Consider the following 16,626-nt stretch of genomic DNA (forward strand, 5'->3'; position numbering starts at 1 on the left):
TTTAGTTGGTGTGCTTTAGTTTTGAAACAGTTGTCATTTATTTCATAAGTTTAATAAAGTTGATTTTATTTTAGTAATTGTTTTCCGCTGCAAAATTCTGAGTAAGCCGAAACGTTTTCACACGGGCGATAATGCCTGAGTAATTCTCTAGATTCGTTATAAAAGTATTTTCTAGAAAGAGAGAATTATCGGGGTGTTACAATTATAGCTATTGAAATCGCTAATTTCACCGGAAAGGTCCCTTTTTCAAAAAAAATATTTAAAAGCAGTGTGGCGGGAGATAATCCGAATTTATCGACAAATGGCCCAATTCTGTGCGACGAAGTGTTCTGAGTTCTAAAACACATCTTCTACTCACAAAGCTTTTCTGAAACGAGCAAACATCAACAATGTCAGTTTACTCACTCCCAGTTCTATCTCGCTTAGAAATCGTCGGCATTTTAGCCGAATATCAAATAATCAATCTCTCTGAAACCGATCTCACAAACCCTACCCCTAATTTCGTCTTCAATTTATACACTTCTCTCTTACTCCATCTCGATTCTCTCCAGTTAAATTTTCTCTCTCTTACTTACAATTGTAATTATAACTCTAATGCTAATTTCTAACCCTAAATTTTCTCTTCAATTGATTTCTATTGCTTAATTTTTGCAGGGAAGATCCTAGTCAGGTTGATTTCGCATCGTTGGAGCGATTCGAGAATCCTGATATGCATGTTGATGCAATTAGGGCTACTAATTTGTATGGCAAAATTAAGGATGTTTTGCTCGCTATTGAGTGCCCTATTAGTTTTACTTTCCATGATTTGGTTCGGCCCGACCCAAATCGTACTATCAAGTTTATATCTGCCATTATCAACTTCTTCCTTCACAAGTGAGTTTCTTTGTTTTGCTCAATTTGCTCGATTAATTCTTCTTACTCGCTTTCCAAGGGTGGAAAATTTGGTTGAAAGCTTTGTCTGATCTTTCCTACATGTGGTCATGGACCTCATACGCTGTATCCTTCTTCTGTTTGTTTTTCATATAGTTTACTTACAAATCTATGTTATTTGCAAATGCAACTTTGATTATGTTTAGGCTAACTTTAAGTATTTAATGTGTGAAATTTAATTAGCTTTAGGGTAACTTTGATCAGATATAGGGTAACTTTGGCTAGTTTTACGACTATTTTATATATTTTATGGGTACATTGATTAAATATAGGGAACTGTGATTATTGTTAGGGTAACATTAACCAACTTAAGAGTAAGTGAGTAACTTTAAATATTTTTAGGTAACTTAATTCATTTTAGTGAGTGTCTTACTATAAAAGGTTCACTTTGGTTAATTTGAGGGTAACTTTGATCAACCCACTGGTAACTTTCATTGACTTAGGATAATTATAGTTCACTAGGGTCACTTTAATTGTTACAAGGGTAACTTTGATATCATGGGAATGAATTTTGTTCAATAGGGTTTTAACTTGGTTAATATAAGGGTAACTTTGATTAGTTTGAAGATAACTTGTATTTAATAAAGTTAAGGGTAAGTTTGATTATAGTAAGAATACATTTTGTTTACTAGGGTCGCTTATCACTTTAATTATGTTAAGGATAAGTGTTCTAAGTAAAGGGTAATTTCTATAAATTTAGGGTAACTATAAATAATTTGAGGGTGTTTTTGACTAATGGTAACATTGATTAACGGTAAGGTGATTTTGACTTTGTTAAGGGTAATTTTTCGATAGTTGTAGGGTAAATCTTAATTAATTTTAGGGCCACTTTGGGTAATTTACAGTGACTTTGACAATTTATGGGTAACTACATCATATGATGAGTTCTGACCTACTTTGCACAATTTTTTTAGGTTTAGTTTGTTTGGAAATGTTTGTGTTACTTAAATTTGATTTGTTCAAGTGTATAAGGATCACTTCGATTAAGTTAAGGGTAATTTAATTAAGCTAAGGGTAAATCTGGGTAATTTGAGGGTATTTTTGATTAATTATGACATTGATTATCTTTAAGGTAACTTTGATTATTTTTAGGGTAACTTTAGATAGTCGTAAGTTAACTTTAGTTAATTTTAGGGAGATTTTGGCCAATTTTACAGTAGCATTATTAATTTTAATGGAAACTTTTGTTAGCTCCTGTGTAACTTTGACTAATTTTAAAAGTTTGGTTAAAAGTAGGGTAACTATAAGGTCTACAACTAATTCTAGAGTAACATTGACTAAAGGTGTTACAAAGCTAGTCATATAAGCCAACATTCTAGAAGAAAATCGACTTATGTTAGTAGATTGAACTGATAACATATCAAACCCATGGTCACCGCATATCCATAAGGTAGTACGACATTACCGGCCACTAAGCCGTTATGGGTGTAATAAGAAACTTTGGAGAAAGCGCTTATCTCTATTGTATAAGGGAAGGGGGGGAGCAATGGTACCCCTCTTTTGAAATGCCTATTTTGCCCCCCTTCCCATTCTAAATTACAAATTCGCTTACAAATCAAAGGGGGCTTCAAACAAAAATACCAAAAATATAATTATAACAATGACTCTCAAGTCACAAGTTAACTAAATAAATAAAATTGCATAATTTATGTTATGCAAATCACTAAAATGAGGAAACTTTATAAAAACTTAAAAATTCACATACAAACTACAACCTATGAAAAAATTGACTTGAAATAAAAGTGTCCACTTTCTTTACAATTTATGAAGTATTGTACTTAATTCAAAAATCAACTAAAAAGTTATAATATTAGAAATCACAAATAAATTCAATAAAATTTCTATTTTGTTCATAGAATTTAACTTTGAAAAGTAAAAAAAAAAAACAAAAAGAATGGTGAGAGACTTAAGTGACAGAAACTAAGCCAATCAAAATTTGCAACTAAAAACAATTATACTTTGTATGTCTAATGTTCAAATTTTGATTCTTATGCCGAAGAAAATTGAGTTTCTGTTTCGAAAAAAATTCAAGCTTGCATCGCGTGCAAAAAATTCTAGTAATCACTTAAACAAAGCGAGGTAGCCCATTCACTTGCCGCGCATTAGCACTAATGTGCACCTTGTGCACGCAATTTTGACTGTTGTGTAATTGGCTGAAAATAAGTTTGTGGAAGTGGTGCTACTCATGCTTCAATATATCCGGTCTTTTAGATTTGCACCGTTGGGACTTGTACGTTATTCAATAACTAACTTTTCCATATCTATTGCTCATATTTATAAATAAAAGGTTATGATGTAATATGTTGTTGGGATAGTTTCAATGTATATTCTCATAATATCAACTTTTTTTTCTTTTTACTAATTGAATATTAAAGATATTAATGGTCAAAGTAATGTATTAGACAATGTAAAAGTTAATATGTTCCAATTATAAAAGAACGGAGGAAATATGTTTTTTGTTTTTGCATCAATGGAAAAGTGTGAAGTACTTCACAAAAAATGGAGGTTTGCTTTCCTAGTTTTGCTTTGCATGATCAGCCGACAACCAAACATGTCGCACTTCATAGGAAATGAAACTACATGCAAAAAACACTATCCTAAGAATTATCTATGACTTCATTGTTTTGTCTTCTCAATAAGTGATCAATATTATGTAATTGCTTAATTGAGATGTATTTGATGTGCTGACATGAGATTTCATCTGTGTATATTGTTCTGCCAATGGGACAGGGATTCAAAATTGAGTATGCTTAGACCATATGCAGAGGAACTTAGTGTACTAGAAGAGGAACGCAAGCAGCAGGAGGCTAAAAATCTACAGGTAACTTGCTTAATATCCAAGGAAAGGTTGAAACATGTTAGTGAGATGATGGCTTTGACTGCTAGCAATACCTAATGCAGTTCAAAGAAGAAATTGCAGCCCTCAATGAAGCAAGAGAAAGGGAGAAGCCTCTGGTACTAGAAGCTGAAGCTAAGGTAAAGGAGAAGCAGCAAACACTTGATGACCTTAACAGCTTTCAGTTGAACTTGAGGAAGGAGCGTCAAGTGATGAAGGAGAAGGCCCAAGAGATGCAAAGCAATGTAAGAACTTTACCTTGTTAGTTTCCTTCTTATTTTAACTTCCATGTCATACAGTGTTTTTTTAACTTTTCGATTGAGGCATCTTAATTTTTTTCTTTCTACTTTATTCATTCTTTTTGGTGTAATGGTGCACCCGTATCTGAAATATCTTTGGTATTATTATTAGTTCAAGCTATTGGTTTTCCTTTCACGCAAGTATGCTTTCCTTTATTGTGCCCCCCTTTTGCCGTTTCTACGTGAGGGAAGCCTACTATAGCTCTATTGCAATTCTATCATCATGGGTTCTCAATTCTCATTGAACATCGCATTCAGACACATAAAACTGGCAAAATGAGAGCAGGCTTTTATTTATAAATTTGCACCAGCATATGGTCTGGACTGTCAGATATTAGGAACATTTGGCGAGCAATGAGCAACTATGATTTCTAATATAACATGCGCAGTCAGCAGTGCATCATCTAGTGCTGGAGTTATGGACATTAAATAAAATTATCAGTAAGGGAAGCGCTTTCTTATTTGAAATTTACAGCATCGAGTGCTTTAGTGTTACAATACTTATCATACTCTCGACACATGATCAAAAGTAGTTTCATAGATTCGTAATCTAGAAACAATATGTTCTTGGTATAACTGACTTCTTTTATTTTTATTTTTCTGAGGTTCTTTGACTCACTGCTTATAGATTTATCTTCATCCTCAAGGTTTCCAGATCAGAGTTGGAACTCATTCAAGCTACACAAGAAAATGCTTATTTGCGTTCCAAAATTGTGCAATCACCAGACAAGCTCCAGGTATAACATTCAGCTATAAAGCTGCGCATGGTTTGATTATTTAAGTGTATTGTTGCTACTTTAGGCACAGTTGGTTGTTTAACTCATACATACTGTTATTTTGGACTAAGGAAGAATCTCTATATGTTACGGCTAAACATATAGTTAGGTGCTCTGCGTGGCTTTCAAAAATGATCTTTGTGAGTAGTACTCCGGCAAAACTTTGTGAAAATTCACTTTTCTTGAAATTAAGATCCGATCTTGAAGAGCTATTAAGGTTTTACTTAGTTAAGAAGCTAGGTAAGAAAGATTGAGAGAACTATTTTGGACAAATTACCTTTGCTACCCTTCACCAACCCACCATATTGAGGGCAAAACGGTCATTTTCTATCTCAGGACTCCATCACCTTTAGTTGAAATAATCAAACACATTAAGTGTAGTTAGGAACACTTTATAGATCATGAGAATAGTTCTTAAACCGTCAATTATAATTTCACATGAGCCCCCTCAAACATTCCATGAATTAAATACTTTTTAAACCTTGACAGCTTGGGCTTCTCGCATACCAATATACCACTCTCCCAAACCTTAAAAGTCCTCACTAAATTTAATCACACGATCTTCTATATCTACTATCATGTAATTGAGTCCTTAAGTTCTATTCCCAAGCAACTCAAATTCGAGGGCTATTACATAGTTTGTTAAGATTACGTTGAAGAGGAAAATAGTTGGTTTGTTAAAGGAGAGCAGGGAAAAAGAGATTGATAAATGCTTTAAAAGAGAGAAGAGGGCCCAGAATTTAATTATTATTGTAGTTTCTTTAGCTCCTGGGAGTGAATTAAGCCACTTGAAACTTCAAATTCTTGATAAACCTATCGTTTGTTCTTAGTAAATCTAAATAAATATCAAAAATCTCTTTCTACTTCCATCACTTCTTGCTTTAAATATGCTAGTTCATAAGAGCCACTTGGAAGTATTTGTATATCTCTTTTATCCTCTCTTGTGCCTTTACCTTCTATTAGGTTTCAAGGCAAAGTGGTGCGGGGAAGATGTCCAGGGGTGTTTTATCTTAGTAGCATCTGTCTTCTCTATTGTTCGCGAACTTAATCATGTTCTATATTTCTGAAACTCATAGATCTAATACTTGTCTGTTCGTTACAATATTAGAGGGCCTTAGAAGAGAAGAAAGTAGTTCAAATAGAGGCAAAGGATTCCGAAAGGCTGGCATTCAGATGTTTTCAAGAAAAGACTACAGTTATGGAGGTTTATACAAAGGTATGACTCAGGCCTAATTTTATTTGTGGTACTTGATTGTTCATCATGCATTGGGCAGCAAACCATATTTGTACATGCATCTTTGCTTGGATATACTCAATTTTTACATGTATCTAATGATTTTATCGAGTAATAAATGTTATCCTTACATGTTATGTCAAGCTTTTGGTTATTGTCATCTGCTGGTCTAGGTGGCTTTGTATTTTGTATCTGGATGCACTACAATGTGCCTGTTTGTTGGTTATATGTATTGTCAAGCTATAAGTAAATTGTATCGCATACAGAAAATTATAGAAGGTTATGAGGAATGGCAGTGACTACACTTATTTATATATCCAGTGACTACACTTATTTTATATATCCAGTGACTTGTTGGTCTATTAGGCAAGGTTTTCCTTTCCGGGGATGCATTTGTCAGTGCTCGAAAAGGCTATTTTAAGTTGTATACAACTCTTCTATCATCATCATATCAACACCTCTTCATTCTCTATCTAATCCTCAATACTTTAGGTTTTGTGTTGCCCCCCTCTGTATACGGCTACTAAATGTTTTGTTATTTCTACTTCTATCACCATTCTTAATATGTATGCCAAACCCAAAGGTGAAAAACAGTAGCAGGTAATAAAATTGTTCAAATAGAACTATTGTTTAGTAGTTTGTATTTTAAATAAAAAAATTATACATAAGGACCTAAATATATTTTGTCTTATGTAGTATTGAAGGTCACTAGTTACAATTCTAAGGCGTGATAGGGTAATTTTCATTTGACAAGCAAATTCACTTAGTAAGAGGCTCCTCTAAATAGCATTTTGGTAAGAATAGTTTACTAATCTGCTATTAATCAAACACCACTAGTTGTAGCCAACTTATACTATAATATGGAATTTTCACCAAATATCCATGAGTTTTCAATTTATTGACCATATACTCTTCAGGTTTCTCACATTCACCGTATACCCCTCTTTTCACAAATATATTAGATTCCCTAAATGACTAACAAAGTTAACGTTCTTTAGCCTATTAACTCTAAATTGTCTTTTTCCATGGCTTTCTCCCTCCTCTCTTTCCTCATCCTTAACTTTCTCCTCCCCCATCCTCACATTCTCTCCACTACCAAAAGTCACAGAAAAGTCGCTGGAGAACATTGGTGGTGTAAATGCCTAAATGGAGGTTGAAGATGACATTGGTCTGATGAAGATAAGTTAATTGGTCAACAACTTAATTAGGGTTAATGGAAGAGAGAAGGAAGATTTGGAGTTAATTAGTTACTAATGATCTGACGGAGCAAATGTCCATTTGACTATAAAGTATAAAGGCATATGGTACATTTGTGAAAGAGTTAGGGGTACATGGTCGATTCGGAAACCATTGAGGTTATGATGAATAAGTCGAAAACTCAGGGTTGTTTAGTGAAATAACCGATTATTCTAAGTTGAATCTATTTCATTGCTCGTAATATACACTTGACAGAACACCCCATATATTTTAACTTAGAGAGTTAGAAGTTGATTAGCGAACTAAGATGTGCAGAAAACAGTATGTTTCGGATATTAGCTATTTATTTTTTGTAAGTCCAATTTAGGGGTTTCGGAGTTTGATCATAATCATGGATTTTGTGCAAAGTTGGTCTCTTGAGTCCTGCTATTGAATGTAATTTTGATGTCTTTGTCAGTCCAATTTATATTTTCTGGAATTTCAATATTTGTTGTAATACATAGTATGTTAAAGGATTTTGTTTCTCTGAAAATAATCATCAAATTGAATCCTGATTGAATCTATAATGAAACTCCTGTAGGTTCCTATTGTAGTAGTGAATTAGTGATATTAAAGATGTAAGGTCGTGGGTTGTCTTTAGTGGTCAAATGCTCCAAGAATAAAGAAATTTCAATTCCAAAATATAACTAAAATTTGTTTCTCCATGCAATGATTATTATGAAGTTGGGCTGCTATAAATCATGGATGTTGAGATTCTTAATAAAAGCTATTTACATGCTTTTCCATGTACTGGTAATTTCAGGCTTCGCAGAAAATGACAAAGCAGTTGGCTCAGATGCATGCAATACAAGAACAGGTTACATTTCTTTTATCAATCTTGTATATCAATTTGTTTTAGAATCTAAAGAAGGAAAGAGGTGCTAGGGATCCTAGAGCCTAGGTATAAGCTGAGGGGGTGTTTAATTTAAGGGTATTAGGAAAGGGTAAGGAAATCAACTTACTCAATTTCCTTACTTGCTGTTTGTTTGATCAATTCAATGATTCCCTTTACCCTACCCTTACCCCAAACTTCTCTACATCCATTACCCACCCTACCCCAAGGTTTCACTTAACTTTTCCTTGAAACACTATTGACCACATCCTTGACCACTCCACCGCGCTTGACCCAACCACTAATACCAACCACTGTCAGCGCCGCCACCATAACCACCAGCACCGTCCCATGCCAACTCTCAACACCACCCCCACGTCAACCACCTGCCAGAGATCCCCCACCCCGAACACCCATCCCCACTCGAAAACCCACCATAACACCCGTAAATCCACCTCCGATATTCCACCCCCGAAAACCAGCCATTACTCACAAAAAGAACCAACCATGACCCATGAAAAAACAACCACCGGAGCAAGTAGATCTAAGAAATAGAGCGAAAATGTTCATCCACCGCCACCCAACCACCTATAAACACCACCACATCAGCAGCGAAGGAGATAAAAGGAGAGAGAGAGAGAGAAAACAAGTCTCGATGAGCAGCGAAAGAAGGGAAGGGGCCAGGGGCAGCAACGTTGAAAGAAGGAGAAGGGGGTGGGGGAAGCGCGCAGAAAGAAGGGGAAGGCGAGGGGGAGCCGGCGCCGAAAGAAGGGGAAGGTGGTGGGGTGGTAGCAAGGTGATTCAATTTGGTAGTAAAAGTGTGGTGGTGGTGGTGGAGAGCTGGTGATGTATTAAGGTTTCCCTTAGATATCTTGAAATAAACAACATAGTAAATCTAAGGGTTTGACTTTCCATTCTCCTTATTTCCCTTTCTTAATCCCTTTCCCTTTCCCCTTTGTGAACCAAATTCCCCAAGTGTTTAAGTTGCAAGTGCTGTGAAGTCAGACATGCTTATATCAAATAAATTCTACTTAAAATACAATAATAGTTTCAAGCATTAGTTTAAGTCCCTCCATTCCTAGTTATTTTTTGAATATTTGAAAACAAAGAGATAATTAATAATGTGTTTGGGATAATAATTTTGAATAAAATATCCATCTATAGTTGATTTCAATTATTGGATATGTGCTAGTGTATTGAAGTAATGTAAAGGGCATTATAAAAAATGGTAGACATATACAATAAGTATGGCTGTTTGATTCATTTCTCAGGAAAGGAATGGAACCAGAAAGGGATAGGGAATGAAAGTAACTTTCTGCAATGTATTTAGTTTAGCTTACGAAAGTCCCCAATTCCTCCACAACCCATCTAAGCCTCCAATTCTTTCATGACCCAGCATAAGCCCCCAATCATGGTAACCTATACCAGGTGTGGCACCAAGGATACTTTGGGAAGATCACTGTAATACTGTTTGAAGGAGAATTAAGTCCCATAATTTTTTTAGGATGAGAAAGTGACGTTGGAACAAGTTTAAGGAGTGTGCTTCCGAGATGGTGTCCCGGTTGATAGAAATTAGGTTATAAAAATTCTTTTTGCTTATATACTTTCTCACTTACGAAGTAGAGAAGGACATCCAGAGAATTGTATTTTATTTAATTTTTAAGGTTAGTTTTTGGCCTCTCAAATGCCTTGATTATCTGTTACAACCTTCCATTGAACTACAATCAAATTTGTCCCTTATTTTCTCTACAACTTCATATTATTTTCTTATTCAGCTTGCTTACTGTTTTTGCTGCATTTGCTAGTCCTATTCATGACACTCCATTTCCCCAAAATACTCAGTGGGTTATCCTCTCCGTTGCATCCACCTAAGGCTACCCCATCCCCTAGTTGCCATTTATCTGAGCTAGCCACAACTCCAGCCAAGTGTTGCCATCTACCACTACCATACAAGCTAGCCACCTGATCTTCCATCAGATGCACAACTCATAATCTATCACCACCTATCTCTATCTTTTCCAACCATCACTATCTCCACCAACTTTCAAGGACCACTGCTGCCTTCCATTTTTTACTTGTATGGATCTCGACTTTGATCTCTCGTTTAAGTGGTTGAATTGGGCCATTCAGGGCCAGTTACAATCTCACCTTCAGAACTGGTTGTTTAGACCATCTTTTTTGTCAGAGGAGTCCGTCAGCCTCTCCTCTTATCAAGGCAAGTCTTCTCGCTCTCCTTCTTCTCAAGGAGTATTCTTCGTCACCCTTTTTCCTTGGTGGTGTTCATTTTGAGCAATGGTAGGTTGAGGTAGTTTTGTTATTGAGCTGTGAATCTTTTTCTAATTTTTTATGGATGTCTCGTACGTCAAAAATTTGGTGCAAGCTCTAGTGTGGTGGTGGATGACCTGGTTGGAATAGGGGCATGCTGGTGGTTATGGTTCATGGATGACACAATTGAAGCAGGCATATGGCTGACTGAAGTTTCAGTTAGTAGTTATGGCTCATGGGTGGCGGTGTGACGGAGCATCATTGAGGTGAATGGTGCTGCATACCTAGGTGTGGGCATTTGGACTGCTGTGGGTTACATTGGTGGCTAAATTCGGTGGTGCTGCTGTAATTTAGGCGGTGAAGGGGTTGATCATGGTGGCTTTGGGTGTTGATGGGATACCAATGCTGGGAATAGGTGGTGGTGGTGCTGGAGTGTGGTCAATGAGGGTTGTAGAGGGGAATGAGGGAATTTAAGTCCTTAGGGAGTGGTGTGGAATCAAGATCGAGGTGTTAAGGGAAAACAAAAATGAAAAGGGAGGGAGATTGGCAAAAAAAAAGGAAAAAGAAAAAAACACTTTACTGAGCATCACTGGGGAAACAAGGGTATTCATTGCCTTTCCCTTTCTAGATTTTTATGTACTTACTTGGGAAAACTCCATAGGACGGAATATTATTATGGGGATGTAAGGAGTGGAGATTTATGTATTTTAGGAAAAATTGATTTTAATAATCCCTTTTGATCAGTTCGCTGAATTTAATCCCACCTTTTGATTATTTTAGAATAATCCCAAATTTGGGCGATACCTTCTCAAAATAATCCGAACTCTTATTTTTGTTGCATACAATAGACCCAAAACGGATTAGGGATGGCAAAAAAAAAAGAGTTCGGATTATTTTGAGAAGCTATCCTCCAAAGTTGGGATTACTCTATAATAATCAAAACATGGGATTAATTTTATCGAACCGTCCAAAGGTTGGATTATGAGAATAAACTTTTCCTATAAAGAGCCTTAAGTATTGCAAAAATTACATTTAGTAAATCATAATGACATGACATATAAAAAAAGACACTTTGGCTTCTTTATCTGCTTAAAAGTAGAAAGGATCATCTTGGGAATTGCAAGGAGTTAAGAGATTCCACATTATAAGAGCTATGAGAGTCACTAAAAGTTTTACATTTAGTGTATCACTGGCGTGTGTCTGAATTCGAGGGCTCATCATAATAGCATGCCATGTAAATATGGAACATAAGAAATTTAGATTTCATGATTTTTTTATATGCATATATATTAAAAGAGACATTATTCCAAATAGGTGTCCAAAGTGTATGGAAGTGCCCTGTATGAGGTAGACAACCTCTGAGCATTTCGACTCACACAAGTCTGCACAATATTTCAACTGTGATTACCCTTTATATTGTATATGTTTATTAGTGGTGGAGCAGTTACTGTTTGTTACCTTCATTTATCATTGACTATATAATATGTATATATAACATTGTAAGATAACAAACAGAAATATAACTGGGAAAAAAGATGGAGCCTTAGTGTTTCATGTATCACAACTTTGAATTGGCAACCTGGTGTTCATCTGTGCGCACTATGAACATCAATTTTAAAATACATCAGTGATGCAAGAGAAACATCTATGTAGTTCACAGATTAAATTTATTGTTTAACGAAAAGTTGGATATCTTGGCAGGTCAATTCTTCCAAATCTGTCGAAAAGGATGTTAAGCAACTGAAGGTTAAGTTGAGTGATGAAACAATGCTGGAGAAATCACTTGAAGTCAAAGTAGTAGAATGTCAGGCGAAAGGTAGCTCTCTTATGAGATTTTGAGCTTCTGACACTGCTTTAGCTGCGACTTATTCTGTGCTTATCACAGCTGAACAGTCGGATGAACAGAAAAAACTGTTGGAGAAGGAGGCAAAGCTGAGGCACGAGCAGGACACAAATGGTTTAGACAATGTTAAGTTGGAGGCAGAACTATGGAGACATGATCTGGAAACAAGGGGAAGGAAGGTTGAAGCCGTGGTAGCAGAGGTACTCTTGAATATTTATGTCTCGTGGGATCTACTATTGCTGTAATTGGCATTTACATATCCAGTTGCTTACTGTGTTAGTGTGTTTAACTTCTAGCTTGATGCTATAAATGCAAAGATCAAGTCAACGAAGGATGTTGCAGCTGCAACACAAGAAGAATTGCTGAAAAAAGCTGAAGAGATGATAAATGAGGTATATATTTAAGTGGGTCTGGTCTGTGTCCTTTTGCCTGGGTAACATATTATACTATTTAATATCTACATAATTTCGAAAATTATCTTTTCCTTCATTCAAGATTTTTTTATTGAAAATTGGAATTTCTTTCCTGTGAATCGGTTTTTCATGATACTTCATGTTGATGCTTTTGTTTTTATTGTTGTGACTTTTGTGTTTGAATTGCTTACTAGCCTCCTTGGAGTGAAGTGTGAAGATACTCTGTGATTTAGTATTGCATATTTTCAACTGATCTGGATAACGGCAGGATCTTTACAAGTCTATGTTTAAAAGATTGAAGCTATAAGAACAATGATTGGCTCTTAATATAAAAAACTGGTGTCCTGATAAGTTTAGGTGAAAAAGATTTGCTCGCAACTCCTAAAGCTAAGGGTGGTTCGAAGTAAAATAGATTAGTCAGTTTCTCATAATTAATACAAGTTTCTTGTAGTTTAATCTCCCAAAAAAGTCTTCCAAACAACACAATACATTAGCTTTTGTGCACCAACCTTTGCCCCCACCTTTCTTTTTTCCATATGTAATATAGAATTAGATTACAAAGACACCAAGGGGGTGACCCTATTTACAAAAGGAGTGCTAATGACAAAAAGCTCTACTCCTCATGCTATCATGTAGCATTTTATCTGCAAAATCTCAAGGAAAGTCAAGTGACGCTCAGTTGTCAATACTTAAAACATAAAACTTGAAAGCTTCACTTGAGGAAACTATCCGTTGGTTTCATTCCTTCCAAACGCACCACCAAAATGCCAACATAATCATCATCCATCATTTGTCCCTTGGCAAGCCACCTTTTCTCGTCCTCCTTTCCATTAACAAGAGCATCTTTCACAAAACAAGGGTGTCTAATATTTGATATCGTGAACTGAGTTCCAAACCAGATTAAAAATAACTATCTTTAAAAATGTTTGATTGAAAGTTGTAGATGTTCTGTACGCTTAGCCGATGTTGTTACTTTGACACTTCGACATGGGGTGAACACTTTGAAACTTCACTTTTGGCTAAATTCACAGAAATTTTTTCATGAAGTTGTTGAGTTGGACACTAGACCTATACTCATATCTAGAGGGATACTAAAGTCCCATTAACCTAGGTTGGCCACTGTTGGTTGTTCATGATCCAATGAGTACTTTCAACAAAATTGCCTCATCAACGAACTTTCATGGACGTGATTTTTATGTCTAGTATGCCTTTTAATTGTAGCTTCTTTCACAACTCAAGTTACGTCTAATGATTGCAATAAGCTAATTGGTTTGTTCTACTCTTTCTGTTCTTTTTGCATGTAGCTAAATCTGTATACAAGCTCTACCGCGCAATTGATGTCAAACATAGAGGTTCTGCAAACTACTGGGGCTGGGAATTGAGCTTGTCATTATCATCTATATGCTTTGTTAAGGTTGATTTATGTTCCCGTAAAAAAAAAAAAAAAAAGTTGATTGATGTTAGATAGGATGTGAGCAAAACATCAAGGGAAATACTTTTTATATAATTGTATCATAAATTGTTTTATGCATCGTGCTTATTTTAAATATTTACCCACCTCAACCTAATCAAAACTCTCTACTTGTGTCTTTTGAATAGCCTTTCTTTTGCTGTATATATTTTCTCCCCACTTCCTTACACCGAAACTCAAGCCGGCTACTGAAGTTTCGTAAGTTTAACCCTTCAACTTTCCTCAATAAACTCATTTAGATCAATTTCTTTTAATACTATACAATTGGTAGAGTAGGAAGACATCAACAGATAGTCTTAGACTTCTTATGAAAACAACATAGCAATGAAAAGATTATGACTTCCATTACTAATGACGCTCAAACAATCAAGCTAAAACACAAACTTCCGAATCAATTGTAGGACATTATCACACTTTTGTTGGCGTAATCTGCTAGTTTTGCTGATACAACTAATTTCCGTAACTACGCAAATGAGATAAATATCATTACAAAAAAGCACTACTATAAGGTTGCAAGTAACAATGTGAAATTAGTCAAATTAAAGCCTTTGTCCTCTATCCAGAACTATTTATCCTTTCCACGTCTTTGGTAGTAAGTGTTCAACTTAGCTAAAACCTCAATCACCATTAGCTACTCCAGGCTGATATTCAGTTAAAAATCATCCGTACAATTCGGATATAATACTTAGATTATTATCTAAAAGACTGCAACAACTTTTAAGAGTCAAAAATCATGTCCTAAAAAAAACAGGACAGGGTATCCCTTGCCGATGGGCCACCCATCTTCTCCTCCTTGATAGGCTAAGATCAGCGTCCGTTTTGCGTGGGTTCGGCCTCCTTCATGTTGTCCGCAGATCGATCCTTCACCACAGATCGATCTCATGGTGCAGGTTTTTTACGTTTGGGTATTTTGGCTGCTAAACCTTGGTTGGATTCTATCAATTTTTGGGCTTAAGGGTTAGGTTCCGGTGCCGCTATCCATGTACGATCAGGGAAGGATTTGATCTTACGTTAGGCGAGGTGTATGGCTGTGTAGTCTATTCTAAGATGGAGGATTTAATTGCTTTGGGTGTGTTCCTTTATTTTTGTGTATTTGTGTGTGATTTCAATACCCATGTGCATAAATGAATCTCTTGTTTCTATGGGTATTAATTGGTGATTTGAAGATCCAGGGTTTCATGATTTTTGCCAGAGTTGCAAAGACGGCAGATGTATGTTCACCAGATTAGTTATGCATCAACAGATAGAATGCCGAAACAGAGCCAACTCACAGAATCGTATTGCTTCAGATGAAGGGAAATTTTTTAAGGCTAATTTTTATCAAATATGTGATGTAGTCAATTATGAATGTTCATGTATGTCTGTAAGTTTTCTAAATTTGTCAGAAATTTTTATAAATGTCGTTTGGCCTTATGATTAATGAAATTCTTTTTCGAGAATATTTATAGTACACCTGGGTGTACCATGCTCATGGTACACCCAAGACTATTTTCTCAAAATGAGCAAAATAAGCGAATGAGCAAATGAGCAAAATGAACAAATGAGCAAATGAGCAAACATTTCTACTCATTTAAGAAAATGAGCAAACACTATATTACAAAATGAACAAAATAAGCAAATGAGTAAATGAGCAAAATGCCCATATGAGCAAATTTGGTGTCAAATGAGCACTTGAAGTTCTAATTTATTACAAAAATACCCCTGGGTGTACCATGCTCATGGTACACCCGGGTGTACCATGAGTGAACTCTTCTTTTTCTTTCTGTAAAAAAAAAAACATCTTATCCATTTCATACTTAAACAAGTTAACAACGAAATCTTTTTAATTGACTTAACTACTCTATAGAAATTGTTGACAAACAAGGTCACAAATTCATATTGTCGAATGATTTTCATCAAGAAGCTACCAATTCTTTGAGGTAGATGTATCATTACATAGAACCCCACTCGAGGTAACCTTAATATTCTTGAGAGCTCTGGACATCCTTGCAAGACAAACAAAACTATCAACAAAAGGAACCCATGGTCTTTATTGTAGGTATCCCAAAGTAGCTTTGTTAAAGCTAGTTTTATTCCAATTTTTTATATTAAGTTCCACCCACTAGCTACTCTAGTAAGAAAGCGAGAATTCTTATCAGGTACCATGCTCCAGGTACACCTAAAAATATTTTTTTGCTTATTGCTCCTTCATAACCTCCAAATAAGCATAATCACATAATAAGTAAGTTTTAAATGAACAAATGAGAAAAAAAAAACTTTTGAATGCATCACAATACACCCAAGTGTATGATAAATGTACCCATTTCTCTTGGAACATTTTCAAGCAAGATGAAAATATGACATTTTTTCAAGCAAGATGAAAATATGACATTTTTTCGTCATTAGGCTTTTTATAAACAGTTTACAGATTTCAAATTATATTTTAGATATCTAATATAAAATGCTGATTTTTTTTTTTTTTTTTTGAGATTCTTCCCGAGCTTCTCGAGAT

At 35.4% G+C, this 16,626-nt stretch overlaps 1 protein-coding gene across 1 annotated transcript; it reads left to right on the forward strand.

The window, feature by feature from the left end:
- Positions 1 to 282: 282 nt before the first annotated feature.
- LOC104887125 (kinetochore protein NUF2 homolog) lies at positions 283 to 14,262 on the forward strand. The gene is made up of 11 exons (XM_010671721.4): positions 283 to 550; positions 655 to 873; positions 3,661 to 3,751; positions 3,832 to 4,011; positions 4,713 to 4,802; positions 5,950 to 6,057; positions 8,075 to 8,128; positions 12,110 to 12,224; positions 12,294 to 12,451; positions 12,548 to 12,643; positions 13,969 to 14,262. Exons 1-11 carry the CDS (start codon positions 390 to 392, stop codon positions 14,044 to 14,046), a joined length of 1,350 nt encoding a protein of 449 aa, XP_010670023.2. The 5' UTR covers positions 283 to 389; the 3' UTR covers positions 14,047 to 14,262.
- The last annotated feature ends 2,364 nt before the right edge of the window (positions 14,263 to 16,626 follow it).

Source organism: Beta vulgaris, chromosome 2 (assembly GCF_026745355.1).
Source record: "Beta vulgaris subsp. vulgaris cultivar EL10 chromosome 2, EL10.2, whole genome shotgun sequence".
Classification (NCBI taxonomy): domain Eukaryota; kingdom Viridiplantae; phylum Streptophyta; class Magnoliopsida; order Caryophyllales; family Amaranthaceae; genus Beta; species Beta vulgaris.

What these genes read in the sequence shown, in the direction of transcription:
- LOC104887125 (XM_010671721.4), top strand. Translation starts at nt 390, where the DNA reads ATGTCAGTTTACTCACTCCCAGTTCTATCTCGCTTAGAAATCGTCGGC. An exon ending in CTCCATCTCGATTCTCTCCA is followed by an intron (nt 551 to 654) that starts GTTAAATTTTCT and finishes TAATTTTTGCAG; the next exon opens with GGAAGATCCTAGTCAGGTTG. An exon ending in AATCACCAGACAAGCTCCAG is followed by an intron (nt 4,803 to 5,949) that starts GTATAACATTCA and finishes TTACAATATTAG; the next exon opens with AGGGCCTTAGAAGAGAAGAA.